This window comes from Ornithorhynchus anatinus, chromosome 18, assembly GCF_004115215.2.
Source record: "Ornithorhynchus anatinus isolate Pmale09 chromosome 18, mOrnAna1.pri.v4, whole genome shotgun sequence".
NCBI classification, from domain to species: domain Eukaryota; kingdom Metazoa; phylum Chordata; class Mammalia; order Monotremata; family Ornithorhynchidae; genus Ornithorhynchus; species Ornithorhynchus anatinus.
In genome coordinates this window covers 5026257-5043577 of record NC_041745.1, presented here as the reverse complement: position 1 = coordinate 5043577, position 17321 = coordinate 5026257, and the positions used below count along the sequence as shown (strand labels likewise).

Below are 17321 nucleotides of genomic sequence, written 5' to 3'. Positions count from 1 at the left end.
GCGCTTAGAACAGTGCTCGGCACATAGTAAGCGCTTAACAAATACCAAAATTATTATTATTATTATTTACTGAGCGCTTACTGTGTGCAGAGCACTGTACTAAGCGTTTGCAGTGTACAATTTGGTAACAGAGACAATCCCTGCTCAACCGCTCACAGTCTAAAAGGGGGAGACAGCATAACAAAACAAGTAGACAGGCATCAATAGAATCTGTGTGCAGAGAACCACACTAAGCTCTTGGTTGAGTACATTAAAATAGAGCTGGTAGACATGTTCCCTGCCCACAGTGAGCTTACAGCCTAGATGGGGAGAGACAGATATTAATAGAAATAAATATACATTTATGGACATAAGCGCATGGGGCTGAGGGAAGGGAACTGCATATTGAATTGCAAAGTGATCAAGTGGGCATTTTTGTAATTCAGAAGAATAACAGGTTTCTGGCAGGTTGTTTAGCTCTTGATATTTATACCACTCTCAGCCCCACAGCACTTACATATCCATAATTGATTTTAATGTCTATCTGTCCCTCTAGACTCTAAGCTCCTTGTGGGCAGGAAATGTATCTACCAATTGTGTATTGTTAATTGTCTTAAGCCCTTGGGAGAATACAGTAACCCAGATGCTAACATCTCTTCCTGAAATAGTCCTTTCAGAAACAAACTTGTCCCATCCAGGATCTCCAAATAACAAGGGCGAACCGCCCGAGGGCTGTTGCCTGGGTGACTGCTGATGCCGCGCTAGAGGAGTTCTGTTCAGTTGTGACTTGGTTTGTGTCCAGTTAAGAGAATATATTTACCAAGATGAAAGCGACATCTCTTGTGCACATGGGCATCGAGGCAAGAAAAACGGAAGAAGGAGCCAGGAATCTAATTGACCATAATCTACAGCTCAAAGAGGGGATGAAATTCAGTGCCTCTGGGCACTGATATAAAGCAAACTTCCAGGCCCCAGCCAGACCCAAGTCATTAGTTCTTCTTATTAGGAGGGTATTTCAAACGAGTCCTTCTCTGAACTTTCTAACGGCAAGCGTTTATCCAGTCCCGCTGTTAGACTTTCAGGAAATAAAAATGGACTCAGAAGTCAAAACTTTTAATTATCTTGTATTTGTCCAACTTTTTTCAGATTCCACTACTTGTAAATATTTTCTTCCCTCCCCATTAGTGGGGAATTTTCTTGTAGGCAAGAAATGAACAGGTCTCATGCTTCTGTTGAAATTATTACTGATTCATTATCAATTTATTATACATTCAACAGGAGCATGAGAAACATAGCTCAGTATTGCTGATAATAATAATGGTGCTTGTTGAGCACTTACTGAGCACTGGGGTAGATTCAAGGTGGGACATAGGTTACTGTTCCAAGGGTTACCTCAGCTCTGTTACCATAATTATTACTATTATTATTAATAGTAGTATTTAAGTGCTTACTGTGCAGCAGGCACTGTACTAAGGGCTGGGGTGGATACACAAATGGGGTTGAACACGGTCCCTGTCCTACATCGGGCTCACCGTCACAATCCCCATTTTACAGTTGAGGTAACTGAGGCACAGAGAAGTGAAGCCCGATGTGGGACAGGGACTGTGTTCAACCCAATTTCAGAGAGCGCGATGGCAAATTACGGAAACCTGCATTCTTCCGAGTACAGTGGCGTGTGGGTTTTCAGCAATAAAGACGGAATCAGCACAGCAGCTAGAGCATGTAGAAACCCAGGTCAGCAGGCGTCTGAGCAAGCTCCCGGAGGCACGGCCTCTGCCAGAAACATGAAAAAGAAGAAAGAAAATCACCCCATAGCTTGGCACCGTTCAGTTCCGGGACTGCTATCGAGGCCAAGAGCTGGTGGGTCTGCGAACGGCCCATAGGAAGTGGCTCTCGTCTTGGGCGGAGAAAACCGGCCCCGAGGCTCACTGCTGGAATTTGCCGGGACCAGCGGGGCCGTCGGTGTGCGTGTTGTATACTTGTGGCTGGAAATTCCAGCCCCTCGAGTGTTTCTTGGCTCTCGGTAGTTTTGATCTGGTTTCGCTGGAATGCCCAGGCCTGGGGACCGACGCGTTCTTGCCGTGACTTACGAGTTTGTGACGCCCCAAAAACTCATTCCTCAGCGATAGAAGCCGCATCAGATACGTTTCCCATCTTGTTCTCCCAACTACTGTTTGAATGTTCCCGGGGCAGGGGTGAAGCCGAACTTCATCGTGGACAGGCCCGTGCATCAACTATAGTACATCATGTCCAGTGGACATTCAATACATCCCACTGCTACTATTTTTAGATTGTGAGGACACCCCCTCCCCCCCTCACCAACCTAGGAATAGGGACGATGTGTAATTGCTCACAGTGTATTCTTTCCCAGTGCTTAGTATGATGCTTTGCACACAATAAGAGCTTCATAAATACTGTTATTACTACTGTGTGTCTGCTATATTTGATTTTTCACTGTCCACAGCAGAAGGGTATCTCTTTCTCCTGCTAAACCCTGGTGTCTGAGGAGAGGGCCAGGAGTACTTCTCAGTTTTTATGGGCACAGAATGCAAAGGAGTTTTCTCTCTCAAAAACTCACCTAATGGTTGCTCACAGTTGGCAGCTTTCATCTTTGAACCACAGGACAACTCCACTACAGTTGTTCACAAAATTCTCCAACTGCTAATTAAACTAAACAACGTTAGTCCTTTTCTTTCTCTTCCCCAAACCTTCCTCCTACACAGAACAGGAAGCTGGAAATAGAATTTTTGTTAGGTTTCCTTATATACTGCAAATTCTCTAAGGACAGAACTGTATCTTCTGTTATGTCCCACACACAGAAACTCAGAAAAAAAGTACCGCCCGAATATATACCATTTCACTGACTCTTTCTTTCTTGAAATAGCCAATGTGATTTAAAGGGTACTACCTCCTTTCTAGTTTCCGGTTTCTGGGCTTTAAGAACTCTTGGGTGGATATTTTTTGAACCTAGTAAATCATTACCTTCTGATCCAGATTGCTGATTGAATATTTGGCAGGTGCCTTCGATTAAGGATGAACTGGAATCCACAAAGTGTAAAAATGATTTTTAATCAGATGTAATCAAAATCTTCAAGTGCATATCCTCCCAGAGAAGGAAACATGAACCTTGAACCAAAGGGAGTCCAATAATTAGCTTAATAGTATTTTCCAACTAAATGCACAAAATAAAACGTTAAAATAGAGAAATGAAATGCAAATATCTTCCAAAGAATAAAACTATGTACAGAAACTTATAATACAACACAATTCTTTAAAACAGTCATATTATTTGAAAAAAATCATTACAGCATGACCTAATAGAAAGGGCACACAGTTTGGAGTCAGGAGACCTGGATTCTAATTCCTGCCCTGCCACTTGTTTGCTATATGACCTTGGTTAAGTAGCTGGACATCTGTGCCTCAATTTCCTCATCTGTAAAATGGGAATTAAATGCCTCGATTTTGAAATAATTTATAATGGTATTTGTTAAGTGCTAACTATATGCCAAACACTGTACTAAGCACTGGGGTAGACAAGATAATCAGGCTGGATGCAGTCTCTGTCTCATTTGGGCCTCACAATCTGAAAATAGGAAATAGGATTTAACCCCCATTTTACAGCTGTGGTAATTGAGGCATAGGAAAGTGAAGGTACTCGCCCAAGGTCAGACAGTAGACCCAGGCTCTTTACAGTAGACCATACTGCTTCTCACCCAGTTCTCTTTTCCCCCTAGACTGTGAGCCCCGTATGGGACAGTGATTCTGTCTGGTGTGATTGTGTCTACCCCAGGGCTTAGCACCAGTTCTTGGCATATAGAAAATGCTTAACAAATACCATAATTATTATTTTTGTATTATTTGTTATTATCATTCCACCCACACTGAAAGTGAACAGCCTTTCCCCTTTAAAGTCTCATGATGCCTGTTATTCTAGATTCCAGAACTCACAAGGTCTGTGGGCAGCCTGTGTGCCCCTTGCCTCAGCCTCTAGGGCCTTCTCATAGCAACCCAGAAGAGATAGCACAAGACTCATGTGTCATTTTGGGTGGGAGACTCCACTGCCCTCACAGGATCCCAGGCCATTTGACCCATTTGAACCTGAAGGTGATTGTGGCTGAGTCTGAAAAGGACAAATCCAACATTGGTTGGATTGTTGTTCTTCCAGAATCGGTACATGTGGCCATGTAATCTTATTGGAGGGTGTCTGGAGGGAAGATATAGCTTTAATAAGATCTGCCTAATGAGAGTGATGCTGGGGGAGGTTTGCTTTTGCAGATAAGGACCCCTGGAAGGCGAAGGAGTCAAAGGCACTATGGTGATATACTGACTTTCTCCTTGGTTATCTTTGGATTTAATGAGCACCCTGTTTAAGGAGATTTGGGGGCTAATGTTATTTTACTGCTATTCTGAGTTTTCACCTGTTGCATGTGGTTGCCCAGACAGGCAACAAAGGATAAAATCTTGTAGATAGAGTTTTACCCTGCCCCTAGCCCCTATGCCCCACTTCTTATAGACTGTATCCTTCTGATAGGACCAAATGTCCCCCTGAAAGCTCATGTCCTGGAGCGCTGGGTACCCTGTGCTGCTGTTCACCACTTCCCACTCTTCATCTGGACTCCACCAACTGTTTCAAGGCACACGGACCTCTTCAGTCCTCCTCTCCTCCTACCCTGGCCATCCTCTGACAGTCTCCCACCCCCCTGAAGAATGACAGAGTGGCACAAGGCTGGAGGTCAAAAGAGTCCAAAATGCCTTCTGCCAATTATACCAGAAATCCTGCAGCAGGCTCCGCGATGCCTTTTGTGATGGGAAACTGCATATGCCACTGATCTGTCTCTTCCTCTGGCAACTCTGTTTCCAGTAGATTGCTCCTCCCATTCAGTTTGCCCACTGGAGAGGAGGGCACTGAAATGACAGTTTTTCAGAAGGAAATATCGTATCAGCTGTCCTGCCCATGCAACTCTGGGCAATATATGTTTTGTCTGCAATGGTCTGAAAAACAGTTTCAGGCACCATAATTATGTTCTGGATCACCATATGGTGACTACAGCAAGATCATTCGACTGTAAGCTCCTCGTGGGCAGGGGCTGTGTGTGTTTGCTTCTGCGGTCCTCTCCCCAGTACGGTGTGTTGCACTTAGGCGCTCAAAAGATACCATTATGGTACAGCCCAGGGCACAGTAAGGGAAGGAATTAAATATAGATGCCAAAGCAATGGATTGAGCATCTGAGGCCTGGCCCTGCCCCTGCCCCTCTCCCCGTGTCCCTCTGTCCCTTCCAAGCTGTCTCTGCTGACAAAATAGAGAGCTGACAATTTGCTCCTACCTCTCTGAGGAGGAAGGGAAACAAGGGTTAATTTAGAGTTCACATTTGCAAAGCAGTTTGAAATCCCTGGATGAAAGACTCCGTGGAAGTAGATTTTATTACTGAAATCAGACACTGCTTGCAGATTACATTGATTTGCTGCTATTTACTTTGTGGTTTCTCAAATGGAACACAACATTTTTGAATGGTCTCCATAAAGAGAGCCTAATGCACTGGAAAGATTTCCAAACACAAGAGCCCTTTCTTTCAGGTCAAGCAGCAAAGCTCCATTCATGGGGAGAGAGGGTGCCTAGGCACGCAGCTGTCTTCCTCCAACATCGGTTCAGGTGCCATTTAGTATATTCACCATCCGTGTGCCCGAAACTTGCCAGGCTTTTATTCCCCATGGTGTTTTCAGACATCCGGCCCGGCTGGAACCGGGCTGGGAAAGAGGTGGGAAGGTTACAGCTACACAGGCACTGGATTTAAGGCATTCGGCGCTCTCTAAAGTTGTGGGCTATTGGGTTTGGTTTGTCGTTGGGTGTCACCATTCTGCAGGAATCCTTAGGTCAAAGCCTCAGGAAATGAAATGAATGCATCCCTTGACCGCTAAGCTTGCAGATATCAGGGCACCTTGCCAAAAGTCCTGCCAGGCTCCGGTGACCATGGCCAAAGGGATCTTGATAATGCAAGAAAACGCTTCTCTCCCCGTCTCATTCCCACCGCTTGGCCTGAAGGGTGGTTTTGCCTCCTTGGAGATAAAATGCTGGAGGATCCTGTGTCTGCACTACAAGGTGCCGGATACCCAGCGCAGCCCCTCGTGAGGGAGGGATTAACAGAGGCGGCACTTGAAGTGGTCAAACCGAGAAATAGGGGTCGGCAGGAGACGAAGGCCTTCAGTTGGAATTCAGAACTCCTCCCTCCGCTTGTTCCTTGCTTGAAACCTTGGAGCCTTTTCCTCCTCTGCGTCCTCGGACCCATAGCAGACAAGGTCAAGTGCAGGGCGGCAGCCTGAACTACATTTTCTCCCCCGCTCTGCTCAGAGCGGCTGTGGCCGCTGTCTCAAGTGGAGACCAACCGTGACGGTTTACAGAGTCCAGCCATGGTAGTATTGGCCTCAGGGTTCTGACCTGCCAATTGTTCCAGTGACCTTGAGCTTTCCCGACAGTAGCTAATCAAGCCTTTATCTTCGGAAAGAAGCCAATAGCTTCAGCTCTGATCTGGGAATACCCAGCCGGGGCCTTGGCATGATTGAGAGTCCACTTCCGATAACCCCAGGCCCCTGATATGTGCCTGCAGATGCGATATGCAGGTGAGTCTTGAGTTTTGCATAAAGTACGGTGAGGAAAATTTGTGTACTTTTGCTCCTGAAATTTGGGAGTCCAGAGTTTGCCCGTTGCAAACCATTCTCCTCTTTCCATCTTTTCTTCCCTCTCCTGCCCCTTGCCTCTGACTCTTCTGCTGGTATTTGAGAACTAATCCTAGGCCTGACAGATTACACTGGTTCCTTTCATCCTCTAACTCACATCGGCTTGGTGTAGCCAGTTCCTCTATCTTTCTTTTCCTGCTGCTGCAGTGACATGGATTTTTATGGCGAGCTCTCTTCACCCATCCCATCAGGGATTTGTGGTGAGGGCATCTTGTTCTTTTACAGTCCTCCTCTATATTGAAAACTCCCTGTGGGCAGAGAACATGACCACCAACCCTATTACGTTGTACTCTCCCAAGCACTTACTATAGGGCATTGCACATAGTAAGCATTCAATAAATAGGACTGAGTGATGACAACTGATGACACCGAGGCAGTGTATTAGAGGAGCTGGGTAAAGGCCATAGGTTGCAGTTACCTAAGTACCAGGTTAAGTGAGGGGAGAAGTCAGGGAGCTCACCTATCCTGGCCCCCTCACCAAAAAATACCTTTGAATGACCTTTGAATGACTGAGGGGACTACACATCCCTCTGGACACAGTCTTATTTTCCTGCCCCAGCTGATGCCCCTCTTATCCTCTCCCACATTGGCAACCATGACATAACCAGGCACAGTTCATTCTCACGGGCAGAGCAGAACTAGTAAGTCGCATGTTGAGCGGCCTCATAGAGGGCTCTGCTTGTCTCCCTGGACCCTGGAAAGAGGAACTATTTCAAATGAAGTTCCTCTATGGACAGTGGGTCATAATAAACTGAACGTGAAATGGTCCCCTGGACTATTGGCCCATTTTGACTATTAGAAAACCTATAGAACCAATAAAGCCTTCCCATAATCATTCTTTAATGTGGCCCAGAGCTCATCAAATTATCTTGAAAAACCCATTTTGAACACCTTCGAGGAGGGAGAGAAGTGATGGTTTTGCTAAAATAGACTGCATCTAGAGTTAATTACTGTTTTGGTTCTACTTTAATTGCCCCCAGCTCCCACTCTGGATATATGGTGCTTCACAGCCCCTTCACTAGTGGTAAAAATTAAATGATTTTTTAAGAAACTAATGGCTTTTAATTGAGCAGGGACCCTGACTGGATCGGTGCAGGGCATGGATTCCTGATGTAAGCCATTTTTCCTACTTCAAAAATAGAGGATGAGGTTTTTTTAATGACCATAGTCATTTTCCCTAAAACCTGACCCACCTCTTATCCCACCCAAGAGCTAATATTTCCCAAACCTTGAAGGCCACTGAGCTACTGCAAATAAAAGCTGATCCCCTCTAGGAACCCATTTTCTTTGGGCACCAGATTTGCTAATCTCTGTAGATCCAGCAGTTACTGAGATAAGCTTTTAGCGGCAATACAGAGTTCTTCAGCATTCATTCAGCCATATCAGAACATTCGAGGCTTTGAAATAACTGACCTAAGATGACAAACCTGTTAAAAAAAAAAAAAAAATCCACCTGCGCTAGGTCAACAATACACACCAGAAAACTTCTTGGAATGAAAAATGCTTAATTAGATACCAAATCTCGAAAAGACATAGGGTGTGCTCTCCATGAAATGGATTTCATGGATGGCAGCTGAGATGTACTACATGAATAAACGAGTCTGTGAAAAGCGTTCTGTTCTTCTTTCAGGCAACCTGACAGGGTAGGCAGTTGGATTTTTCTTTCAGAATGATCCCCGGTTTTGCACCCCAAAGCATGAGGTAGGGGTAGCTGACTCAAGGTAGAAGAACCCATCTGTTCTTAGCATCCCCTATGTGGGTCATCAGGCACAAATGAGGTTTGACCACCACGTACTCAGAGCTGCCTAAGATCCAAATCTTTGCCCAGATCTCTGCTCCTTGGCGAATCCGGAGCATTGCCATTCAGTCCAGGCAGGCAGTGGTGAATATCATCAGACATTGCTCTGCTGTAACAAGATCGTCCTGAGCTCTCGCTCTCTCTGGTCCTCCTGCCTGTATTTCTCTTCAAGCTTTTGCTTCTCTAAGTCCGCACAATAAAAGGTGCAGTCCGGGCTCCTCCTGATCTGTTCAAACTGGCTGAAGTCGGCCACGTACTTCCCATTTTTCGAGAGCGAGACCACGGGGACGAACTCGAAGCCCCAGTGGATCTCTTCCGGGATATAAGAAGTTCGGCTCTGACAGACGGCGCTGGTGGACTCGACGGTGGCGTTGAGGAGGACCACCAGCTCGAACTCCTTCTCCTTGAGGTTTTGCGGGGTGAGGTCTTTGAGCGGGCTGGTCTCATCGAGCACGTGGTAGAAGGTCATGGGGAGGATGAGGAAAGGGCTCTCGGAAGAGGAGTCCACGTGGAACTTGACGCTGGCCTGGTTGAGCAGGATCCGCTCCCCCTCTTTGGTGAGGTGGGTCTGGAGCAGCTTGCCCGAGAGCTGGCACTGGATCAGCAGGCTCTTCCTCATGTTGGCCACCTGAATGACCAGGCACAGCTTCCCGTTCTGCTTGGTGATGACCGCGCAGTGGCTGAACTTGATGGTCTCGGCCCGCTTCTTGGGCCGTGCGATCTTGGCCAGGAAGGTGCCCGTGATGAAGATCTCGATCAGGGTGGTGATGACCAGTTGGGCCACCAGGAGGAAGATGGCGTGGGGGCACTTCTCCGTGATGGAGCGGACACCGTACCCGATGGTGGTCTGGGACTCCAGGGAGAAGAGGAAGGCCCCGGTGAGGGAGTCCACGTTCATGATGCAGGGGACGTGGTCTTTGGCAACACCGCTCAGCTCCAGGTCCCCATGAATGAAGGCGATGGCGTAGTAGATGACTCCAAAGAGGAACCAAGTCATGACAAAAGTGGCAGCAAACAGAGTGAGCTTGTACCGCCACTTCATGTCTATGACGGTGGTCCACAGGTCCTGGAGGTAAAGTAGGTATATGCCATCCACTTTGTCGATCCTCACATTGCTGTGGCCGCTCTTCGACATGACGCGCGGCTTACTGTTCTTGAGTTCGACGCTCGAGGCGTGATTCACCAGAGGGGCACTGGACATATTGATGTGGATGGCCTCCATTTTCAGGGTCTTGGAATCTCCTAGGGTAATACGAAAAGCACAGTCACTTCCCAAATTCTGGGAACCTGAGGTGTGATTTCCCGTTGCTTTGGAGGGATGTACGGTTCGGAAAGAGAGGGCCTGCAAACTGGAGTCCCAGGTGCCCGACCCTATCCAAATCCAACTCAATCTTTCATTGAGAACTTCCACCTTTTGCAAATGCTTGCCTCCTTCCCCTCCGGCCTCCACACTATATAGAATTGGGAGTAATTTCTTATGTGCAAATATCAGCCATGGATCAATGCTCACTAAGTCTGTTTTGACTTCCATATAAAGATAAAGAGGAACAAGAACCAAGTTCAAGTCCCACACTGCTTTTACTTCTCTCTTCTTCCTCCTGTTACTCAAGCTTACCCCCAGCCTGGGGCTCCCTCTCTCTCCAGAGACGACTGACTGACTGTTATCAAAGTCCTTTAAGGTCCCACCACCTCCCAGTAAGACTCCCCCAGGCAATTCCCAGTACCTTGAGGAATTTATATATTCCTATCCATCCTCAGCCCTTGACCAAAAATGTTCAGTTGATCATTCATAGCCACATATACATATAGATCAGTCTAAGTGAATACAACACAGGCCCGGGAGTCACAGGGATCTGAGTTCTAATGCTGCTTCTGCTAACATGTCTGCTGTTACCGAGGGCAAGTCACTTAACTTCTGTGTGCCTCAGTTAGCTCATCTGTAAAATGGGGATAAGAGTATAACATGGCTCAGTGGAAAGAGTCCGGGCTGGGGAGTGAGAGGTCATGGGTTTGAATCCCGGCTCTGCCACTTGTCAGCTGTGTGACTGTGGGCAAGTCACTTCACTTCTCTGTGCCTCAGTTACCTCATCTTAAAATGGGGATTAACTGCAAGCCTCACGTGGGGCAACCTGATTAGCCTGTATCTACCCCAGCGCTTAGAACAGTGCTCTGCACATAGTAAGCGCTTAACAAGTACCAACATTATTATTATAAGCCCCAAGAGGGACAGGGACTGTGTCAACCTGATTAACTTGTATCTACCCCAGCGCTTAGAGCAATGCTTGGCACATAGTAAGTGCTTAACAAATACCATTATTATTATGTCTCCCCTTCCAGAGTGTAAGCTCCTGGTGGGTAGGGAATGCATCTCTTCTTTTGTACTTTTCCTGGAGCTTAATATAGTGCATAGTACACAGTGAGTGCTCAATAAATAATAACTGGGTCATTTAAGAGCTTACTATATACCAAGTACTGTACTAAGTACTGGGCTAGATACAAGATAATCAGGTCCCACATGGGGCTTACGGTCTAAGTGGAAGGTAGAACAGGTATTGAATTCACATTTTTGCAGGCGAGGTAACTGAGGCAAGAGAAGTTAAGTGACTTGTCCAAGGTCACAGCAGATATGTGGTAAAGCCAGGATTAGCACTCAGGTCTTCAGACTCCCAGGCCCCTGCTCTTTTGGCTAGGCCATGCTGCTTCATAAATACCATTACTATTGCTAGAGCCTGCTGTCGCATCAATATAAAATGTTTCTATGTAATGGGAAAAATTTGAGCTCACTCACAAAACTCCAGCACTCTCTAGGAACGATATGGCATTTATATTTTTCCAGCCTAAGGCAAGAGCGAGAATCTAAGCCTTATCCTGGAACTGAGAATTGGCCCAATACAGTCTGAAATTCACACACTGACTTTGGGGAGCAAGAAAATCAGTGACGTCTCCCATCTCCCTGAGAGAGAACACGGTTCCACCGTTGCCATCATCCACCTACTCTGTGGGTCTCCCCGAGCCAAACTGGAATATTTGGGGAAAAATGGAATAAAAGACAGCCCTTCCCTACAAGGAGCTCACAGTCTAGAGGGACTGGCCTCCCTCCCGACTCCCACTAGAGATTAATTGTGATGCCTCCTTGTATCTCATTCATTCATTTCAATCATATTTATTTATTGAGCACTAACTGTGTGCAGAGAACTATATACTAAGTGCTTGGGAAAGTACAATACAGCAATACAAACTGAACAACCCCCCGTGTCCCCAAAAAACTTCCTTTCACCCCCATGTCAAGAAAGAAAAAAGTCTCCCCCCTGCCCACATCAAGCCTCCACATTACCTCAGGAAGACTCTATCTCCCTATCCTCTAGACTGTAAGCTCACTGTGGGGAGGGAAATGTCTACAAACTCCCAAGTGCTTAGTACAGTGCTGTGCACACAGTAAGCACTCAATAAATGCCCATTGATTGATTGATAAGGAGAGGCACAGAAACAGTTGGCAGTTAAACATTTGAGAAGCAGCATGGCATAGTGGATAGAGCATGGGCCTGCGAGTCAGAAGGTCATGGGTTCTAATCCCGGCTCCGCCACTTGTCTGCTGTGTGACCTTGGACAAGTTACTTCACTTCTCTGTAAAATGGGGTTTGAGGCTATGAGCCCCATAGGGGAAGAGTGTCCGACCCAATTTGCTTGTATTCATTCATTGGTATTTACTAAGGGCTTATTGTATTTAGAGCACTATACTAAGTGCTTGTATATACCCCATCAATTAGTACAGTGCCTGGCACATAGTAAATGATTAACAAATACCACCATTATTATTTGAACCCATCCAGTCTGACACCAGTGACTGGGAAGAACAGAGCACCCCTTTGCTCTCTTCTTCGATTCCCCCCAGTCTAGTTCAGTCAGCCACATTCCAAATGGTCTCAAGTACTCTCATCCCACCTCCCCTCTGCTCCCAAGGGGGAGATGCTTGGAGCCAGGAATGAGGGTGGCAAGGAGAGGGAGACCCCCCCCCGAGTGTCTCAAGCAGCCCGTGTCTGGTAGCCCCTGATCCCGTCTCCGGACTCCAGACACAGTGTTCTACGTGGCCTATTTGGAGTAGTAAATGCAGAACCGAGGAAACCCAGTCGGCTGGCCCGCCGCAGAAAAGACGGGCTTCCCAACTCTACCTGGTGGAAGCTGAATCACTGTGCCAAGCCCAGCCAATCCCCTCCAATGCCCTGGGCCAGTTTGCACAAAGCTATGTTGGCTTGGTAGCGTTGCCCCAGCGGAGGTCTTCTGGCACCAATCGCTCTTTGGGCCAAGCGAGTTTCCCCAGATAAATCCCCTTCACAAAGCATGCGGGGAAACTGAAGAGGTCCTCGCTAAATCGGAGCACCTGTTCAGAACCCAGGAGGTCAGTCGCCCACTTCGATTTTCCTGTTACTTTGAAAAGTGTGGGTCATTTGCCAGATCCCCACCCCCAAATGATTTCTTTCTTCTCGGAAAGGAAATTAAAGCTTTGTTTTCATTGCCCTCAGCACCGTAAACTGCCCAGAATTCCTTTTCCCCATTAAAACCCATTTAACTTATCGTGGGATCAGTTGAGAAGAAAAATATAGGATAGCGTTGGTGTTTCTAATGTGAGGTTTAAACGTGGGAGTCGACATAGCCACGGTGCAGGCTTTCTCAATAACAAAGAGGGAAAAGACCACAAAGACTGAAAGTCTGGAGGGAAAAAGCCCCTACCAGCATGTGACTGATGTTTCAGACAAGCTCAGCGCACCAGCCCTGCCAGAGACAAATGTGGCTTAGGTATGGGTCACTTTGTGACGATTTTAAAGGAGACTTGTTCTGGGAAAACAGCAGTGTGTCCTAGTAGATAGAACATGGGCCTGGGAGTCAGAAGGACCTGGATCCTAATCTCAGTTCTGCCATTTGTCTGCTGTGTGACCGTGGGCAAGGCCCTTAACTTCTCTGTGCCTCCGTTACCTCATCTGTAAAATTGGGAATAAGACTGTAAGCCCTATGTGGGACAGGGACTGTGTCAAACCTGATCAACTTGTATGTACCTCAGCACTTACTACAGTGTCTGGCACATTGTAAGTGCTTAACAAATATCCACCCCCCCCAAAAAAAAAATCAAACCCAAAAGCCAAAATGAAAAAACCAGGGGAGGCTTAAAATAAATAGGGAGGTTAGAGGGTGACCGACCCATAATGATGTTGTGATATGTTTGGAAGATTCCCAGCATTTGGGGACCATCAAGTTCTGCTCTGATTTTTTTTAATGGTATTTATTAAGTGCTTTCTGTGTGCCAGGCACTGTACTGAGTGCTGGGATAGATACAGTCTAATCAGGTTGGACACAGTCTGTGTCCCACATGGGATTCACAGTCTTATTCCTCATTTTTCAGATGAGGTAACTGAGGCTCAGAGAAGTTAAGTGACTTGCCCAAGGTCACACAGCAGACATATGGCCGAACCAGGATTAGAACAGAGGTCTTTCTGATTCCCAGGCCTGTGCTCAATCCACTAAACCATGCCACGACAGTAGGGTTGATGAGTTTACAGTCATTTCCTCACCTCTGCAATCAACACTGCTACTGTTTATCTGCTCTGCTCCTACATTGTGCAACCTAACCTTCCAGGATGTGTTGCCTTGACTTTACTGACAATGATACTTTCAATATTTTTGCTTCTCTTTCCTCCCTCCCTCCCTCCCTCCCTCCCCCTACTTCAGTCTCCTATTATAATTAGCATTTAAATATAGGTTCTACTGCCTCTTTGGCTTTTTCTTTGCAAATTTTGGGGTGAGTCCCAGCTGATTCTGAAATTTGCTCTACATAGCACATTCTATTTCTCTGATGAGAGAATCCTAGAATCAAAGAGAACTGAAAGAGGCCTCGGGGGTCACCTACTCCATCCCCCTTCCTCAGAGGAGGGGTGCCTTGATCATTAGTACTTAATTTTCTGGGGAAACTATTTCCCCACTTCTCCAATTTTCATTGCTGTGTTTGGGTATGCACTGCCTGGAGGATTGCAAATAGAATCGATCAATTAATGTTATTTATTGAGTGCTTACTGTGGCAGAGCACTGTACTAAACCTCTGGGAGAGTAGAGTACAATGGAGTTGGAAGACATGATCTGACTTTCTTGGAATCGGTGACCAGGAATACTCACCCCACCATTCGCCCCCCCATGCTTCCCACCTCCCTCCCAGGTGAAGAAAGTCAGTTGAAAGATAGCCTTAAGTCATCTAGAAGCTGAGTTGCATAACATCCATTTTATGGGGAGAGATTCCTCTCCCCTCCTTTCCCCCACGCCCTGACATACAAAAAGGGTTTTTACTGATGGCTGAGGTAAGGTTTGGAAGTCTGTCAGCCTCACACCTGTGACCAGGGGGGTTATTAACTGGGGAGCCGAAGGCCCAGTTCTAGGAACAAGACAATGAAAGACCGAGAAAATGAGGAGAAACTGCAGCCAATATGCTCATTCCCTTTTTTTATGGTATTTGTTAAGCACTCACTAGGTGCCAGGCACTGTACTAAGGGCTGGGGTAGATACAAGATAATCAGGTTGGACACAGTCCCTGACCCTCGTGGGACTCACAGTCTTAATCTCCACTTCTTTTCTCAGCAAGGAAAGCAAACCAAAAATGAAATTTGAAATCTTCCAAAAGGGAGGTGGTCAGGAAAGTGAGAGTTATTAAGCCACTGTAAATGGCCAAGCCTGGAGGCAGCTCCCAGAATTCCTCAGGAAACAGCACACAGGGTACAGGAGAAATCTATGTTTAAAAGCTCAAGAAAGAAGACTGCAGAGGGTTGGAAAGAGCTAAAGTACTCCTCATTAAGAATAGCTCCAGGGTTGTTTCAGATAAAACACAAATGTGTCACATTGTTTTACTTCTTCTGGATCTCCCTGATAGCCCCCACCTCCTTTTGCTTATTTTTCCTCTTCCAACCTAGAGACTTCCTAAAATAAGACCTGCGCACTTTGCAGAAGCATACACAACATCAACTGTTTATTCATTTCCAAGGACTTGCGCAAGTCCACCTCCCCTTCCTACCTTAATGTTGAAATGCTGAAGAGAAACTCACCACTTGCCTAAAGCAAAAAAAAAACAAAAAACCAAAACTATCCCACAGCAGCTCTCCCTGGAGAATGTGAATAATAATTATCAAAAGATATGGTGAGTGTGGAGCAGACTCACTCCCACAGTCTAACTCCACTGACGATAAAGATCCCGTCTCTCCCTCCTGAAGGAAATGCACCTCATCTTCCCTCCCCAGCACAGATGAGTGGACAAGAGCAAAGAGGCAGTTTCTCTGGTTAAAACCAACAGGGCCTTTGAGAGAGAAGTGATTTTTCCAGGGTTTTGACAGGTCCCACAAAAATGGGTTTTCACAATTTGGTATGCATTCTGGAGGTGGGGGATGGAGAAATAAGAATAGGATCATCAGTATAGGGAAAAACTTAATCTCCCAGAAACCTCCTGCACAACTGGAGTTGAGGTGGCAAGAGAAATAGATTGTAAACTTGTTGCGGGTAGGAAATGTGCCTATTATATTGTATTCTCCCAAGTGCTTAGTTCAGTGCTCTGCACACAGTAAGTGCTCAGTAATTATAGTTGTTTGATTGAAATATATATCCAAAATAGCAGCCTGATTTTCGGTGATGTGAAATTTCTTCTATGGTCCCCTCCTAGGGCATTACTCTCCAAGGATCTTAGTACAGTGCTCTGCACCCAGGAAAGTACTGAAATACCAGTGATTGATTGATCTTCTTGATATTAATTATCACCACCTTAAGTACATGCCCTTGCCCTGTAAACTTCATTTTAGAATAGCCCACTCAGCCTCAGTTTACAGATTCAATTTTTCTAGCAAGTTGGGAAACAAATGACAAATGGAGATGTGTTTTACTGCCCTATGTAGATCTGAATGTGACCACATTTTTTGTTTGTTTCCATTTCTGCCTCCAAGAAGTTAGAGATTTTACCAGGACTTTATTTCTGGAAAGCAGAAGCAGTCTCTCAACCCCTCAGCCCCACATGCCCCAGCCCAAGGAAAGCACCAGCAAATGCCCATGAAACACGTTCAGAATATACTGAGGAGCCTTCCAGTCACTAGAGTGGTGCAACTGGGTGACAACCTGATTCCTTGCTCATGAAGCCTTCCCTGACCAATTCAACCCTGCCCTAACTAGGTGAACCCATCAATGCAGAGGTATTTAATCCTTATGTTCAGCTCTTCCTTCCATATAGATCAATCAGTGGTGTTTATTGAACACCACTACATGCAGAGCACTGTACGGAGTGCTTGGGAGAGTAAAATATACCAATTAGTGAATAGGTTCCCTCCCCTTATATTTTCATTTAGACTGTCATTTGGGTACTCCATTAGTGAATTCTGCTCTTCCATCATACTCTAGTTAAATTATTTCCTGTTGAATCCTCCAATACGCACATTGTAGCGGTAGTAATTATTGGGCAACCACTTGATGCTATGCATGCGCTGTATTATGGGAAATAAACTAAAGAACCGACATGGTCCATGCCCACATGAAGCTTGGCTCCAATGGGGCAACAAATATATTTACAGAACTGTCAAAATGAATACTATATATAGGGAGGATGTAAATAAGTTTCTAAGTGCTAGAGTTGTTTACTGGAATTCTATTACTAGGAGTGCTGGGAGATTAATCAAGGAGTGGCTTGTTGGTGTAGATGGGATTTTAGGAAGGCTTTAAATATGGGAAGAGCTTTTTGAAATATTAGCTTTACGTAAATAATTTTTTGTCTCAGTAGATTGTGAGCTCCTTGTGGGCAGGG

General features: G+C 45.9%; 1 protein-coding gene across 7 annotated transcripts in view; it reads right to left on the bottom strand.

The window, feature by feature from the left end:
- Positions 1-5382: 5382 nt before the first annotated feature.
- KCNJ15 (potassium inwardly rectifying channel subfamily J member 15) overlaps positions 5383-17321 on the bottom strand; it is a 297724-nt gene continuing 285785 nt past the window's right edge. For all 7 annotated transcript variants that reach the window (XM_039914668.1, XM_039914670.1, XM_039914671.1 and 4 more), the window contains one exon: positions 5383-9751. In XM_039914668.1, coding sequence (XP_039770602.1) covers positions 8604-9731 — 1128 coding nt within the window. In that variant the 5' untranslated portion in view covers positions 9732-9751 and the 3' untranslated portion in view covers positions 5383-8603. The remainder of the gene's footprint in view (positions 9752-17321) is intronic.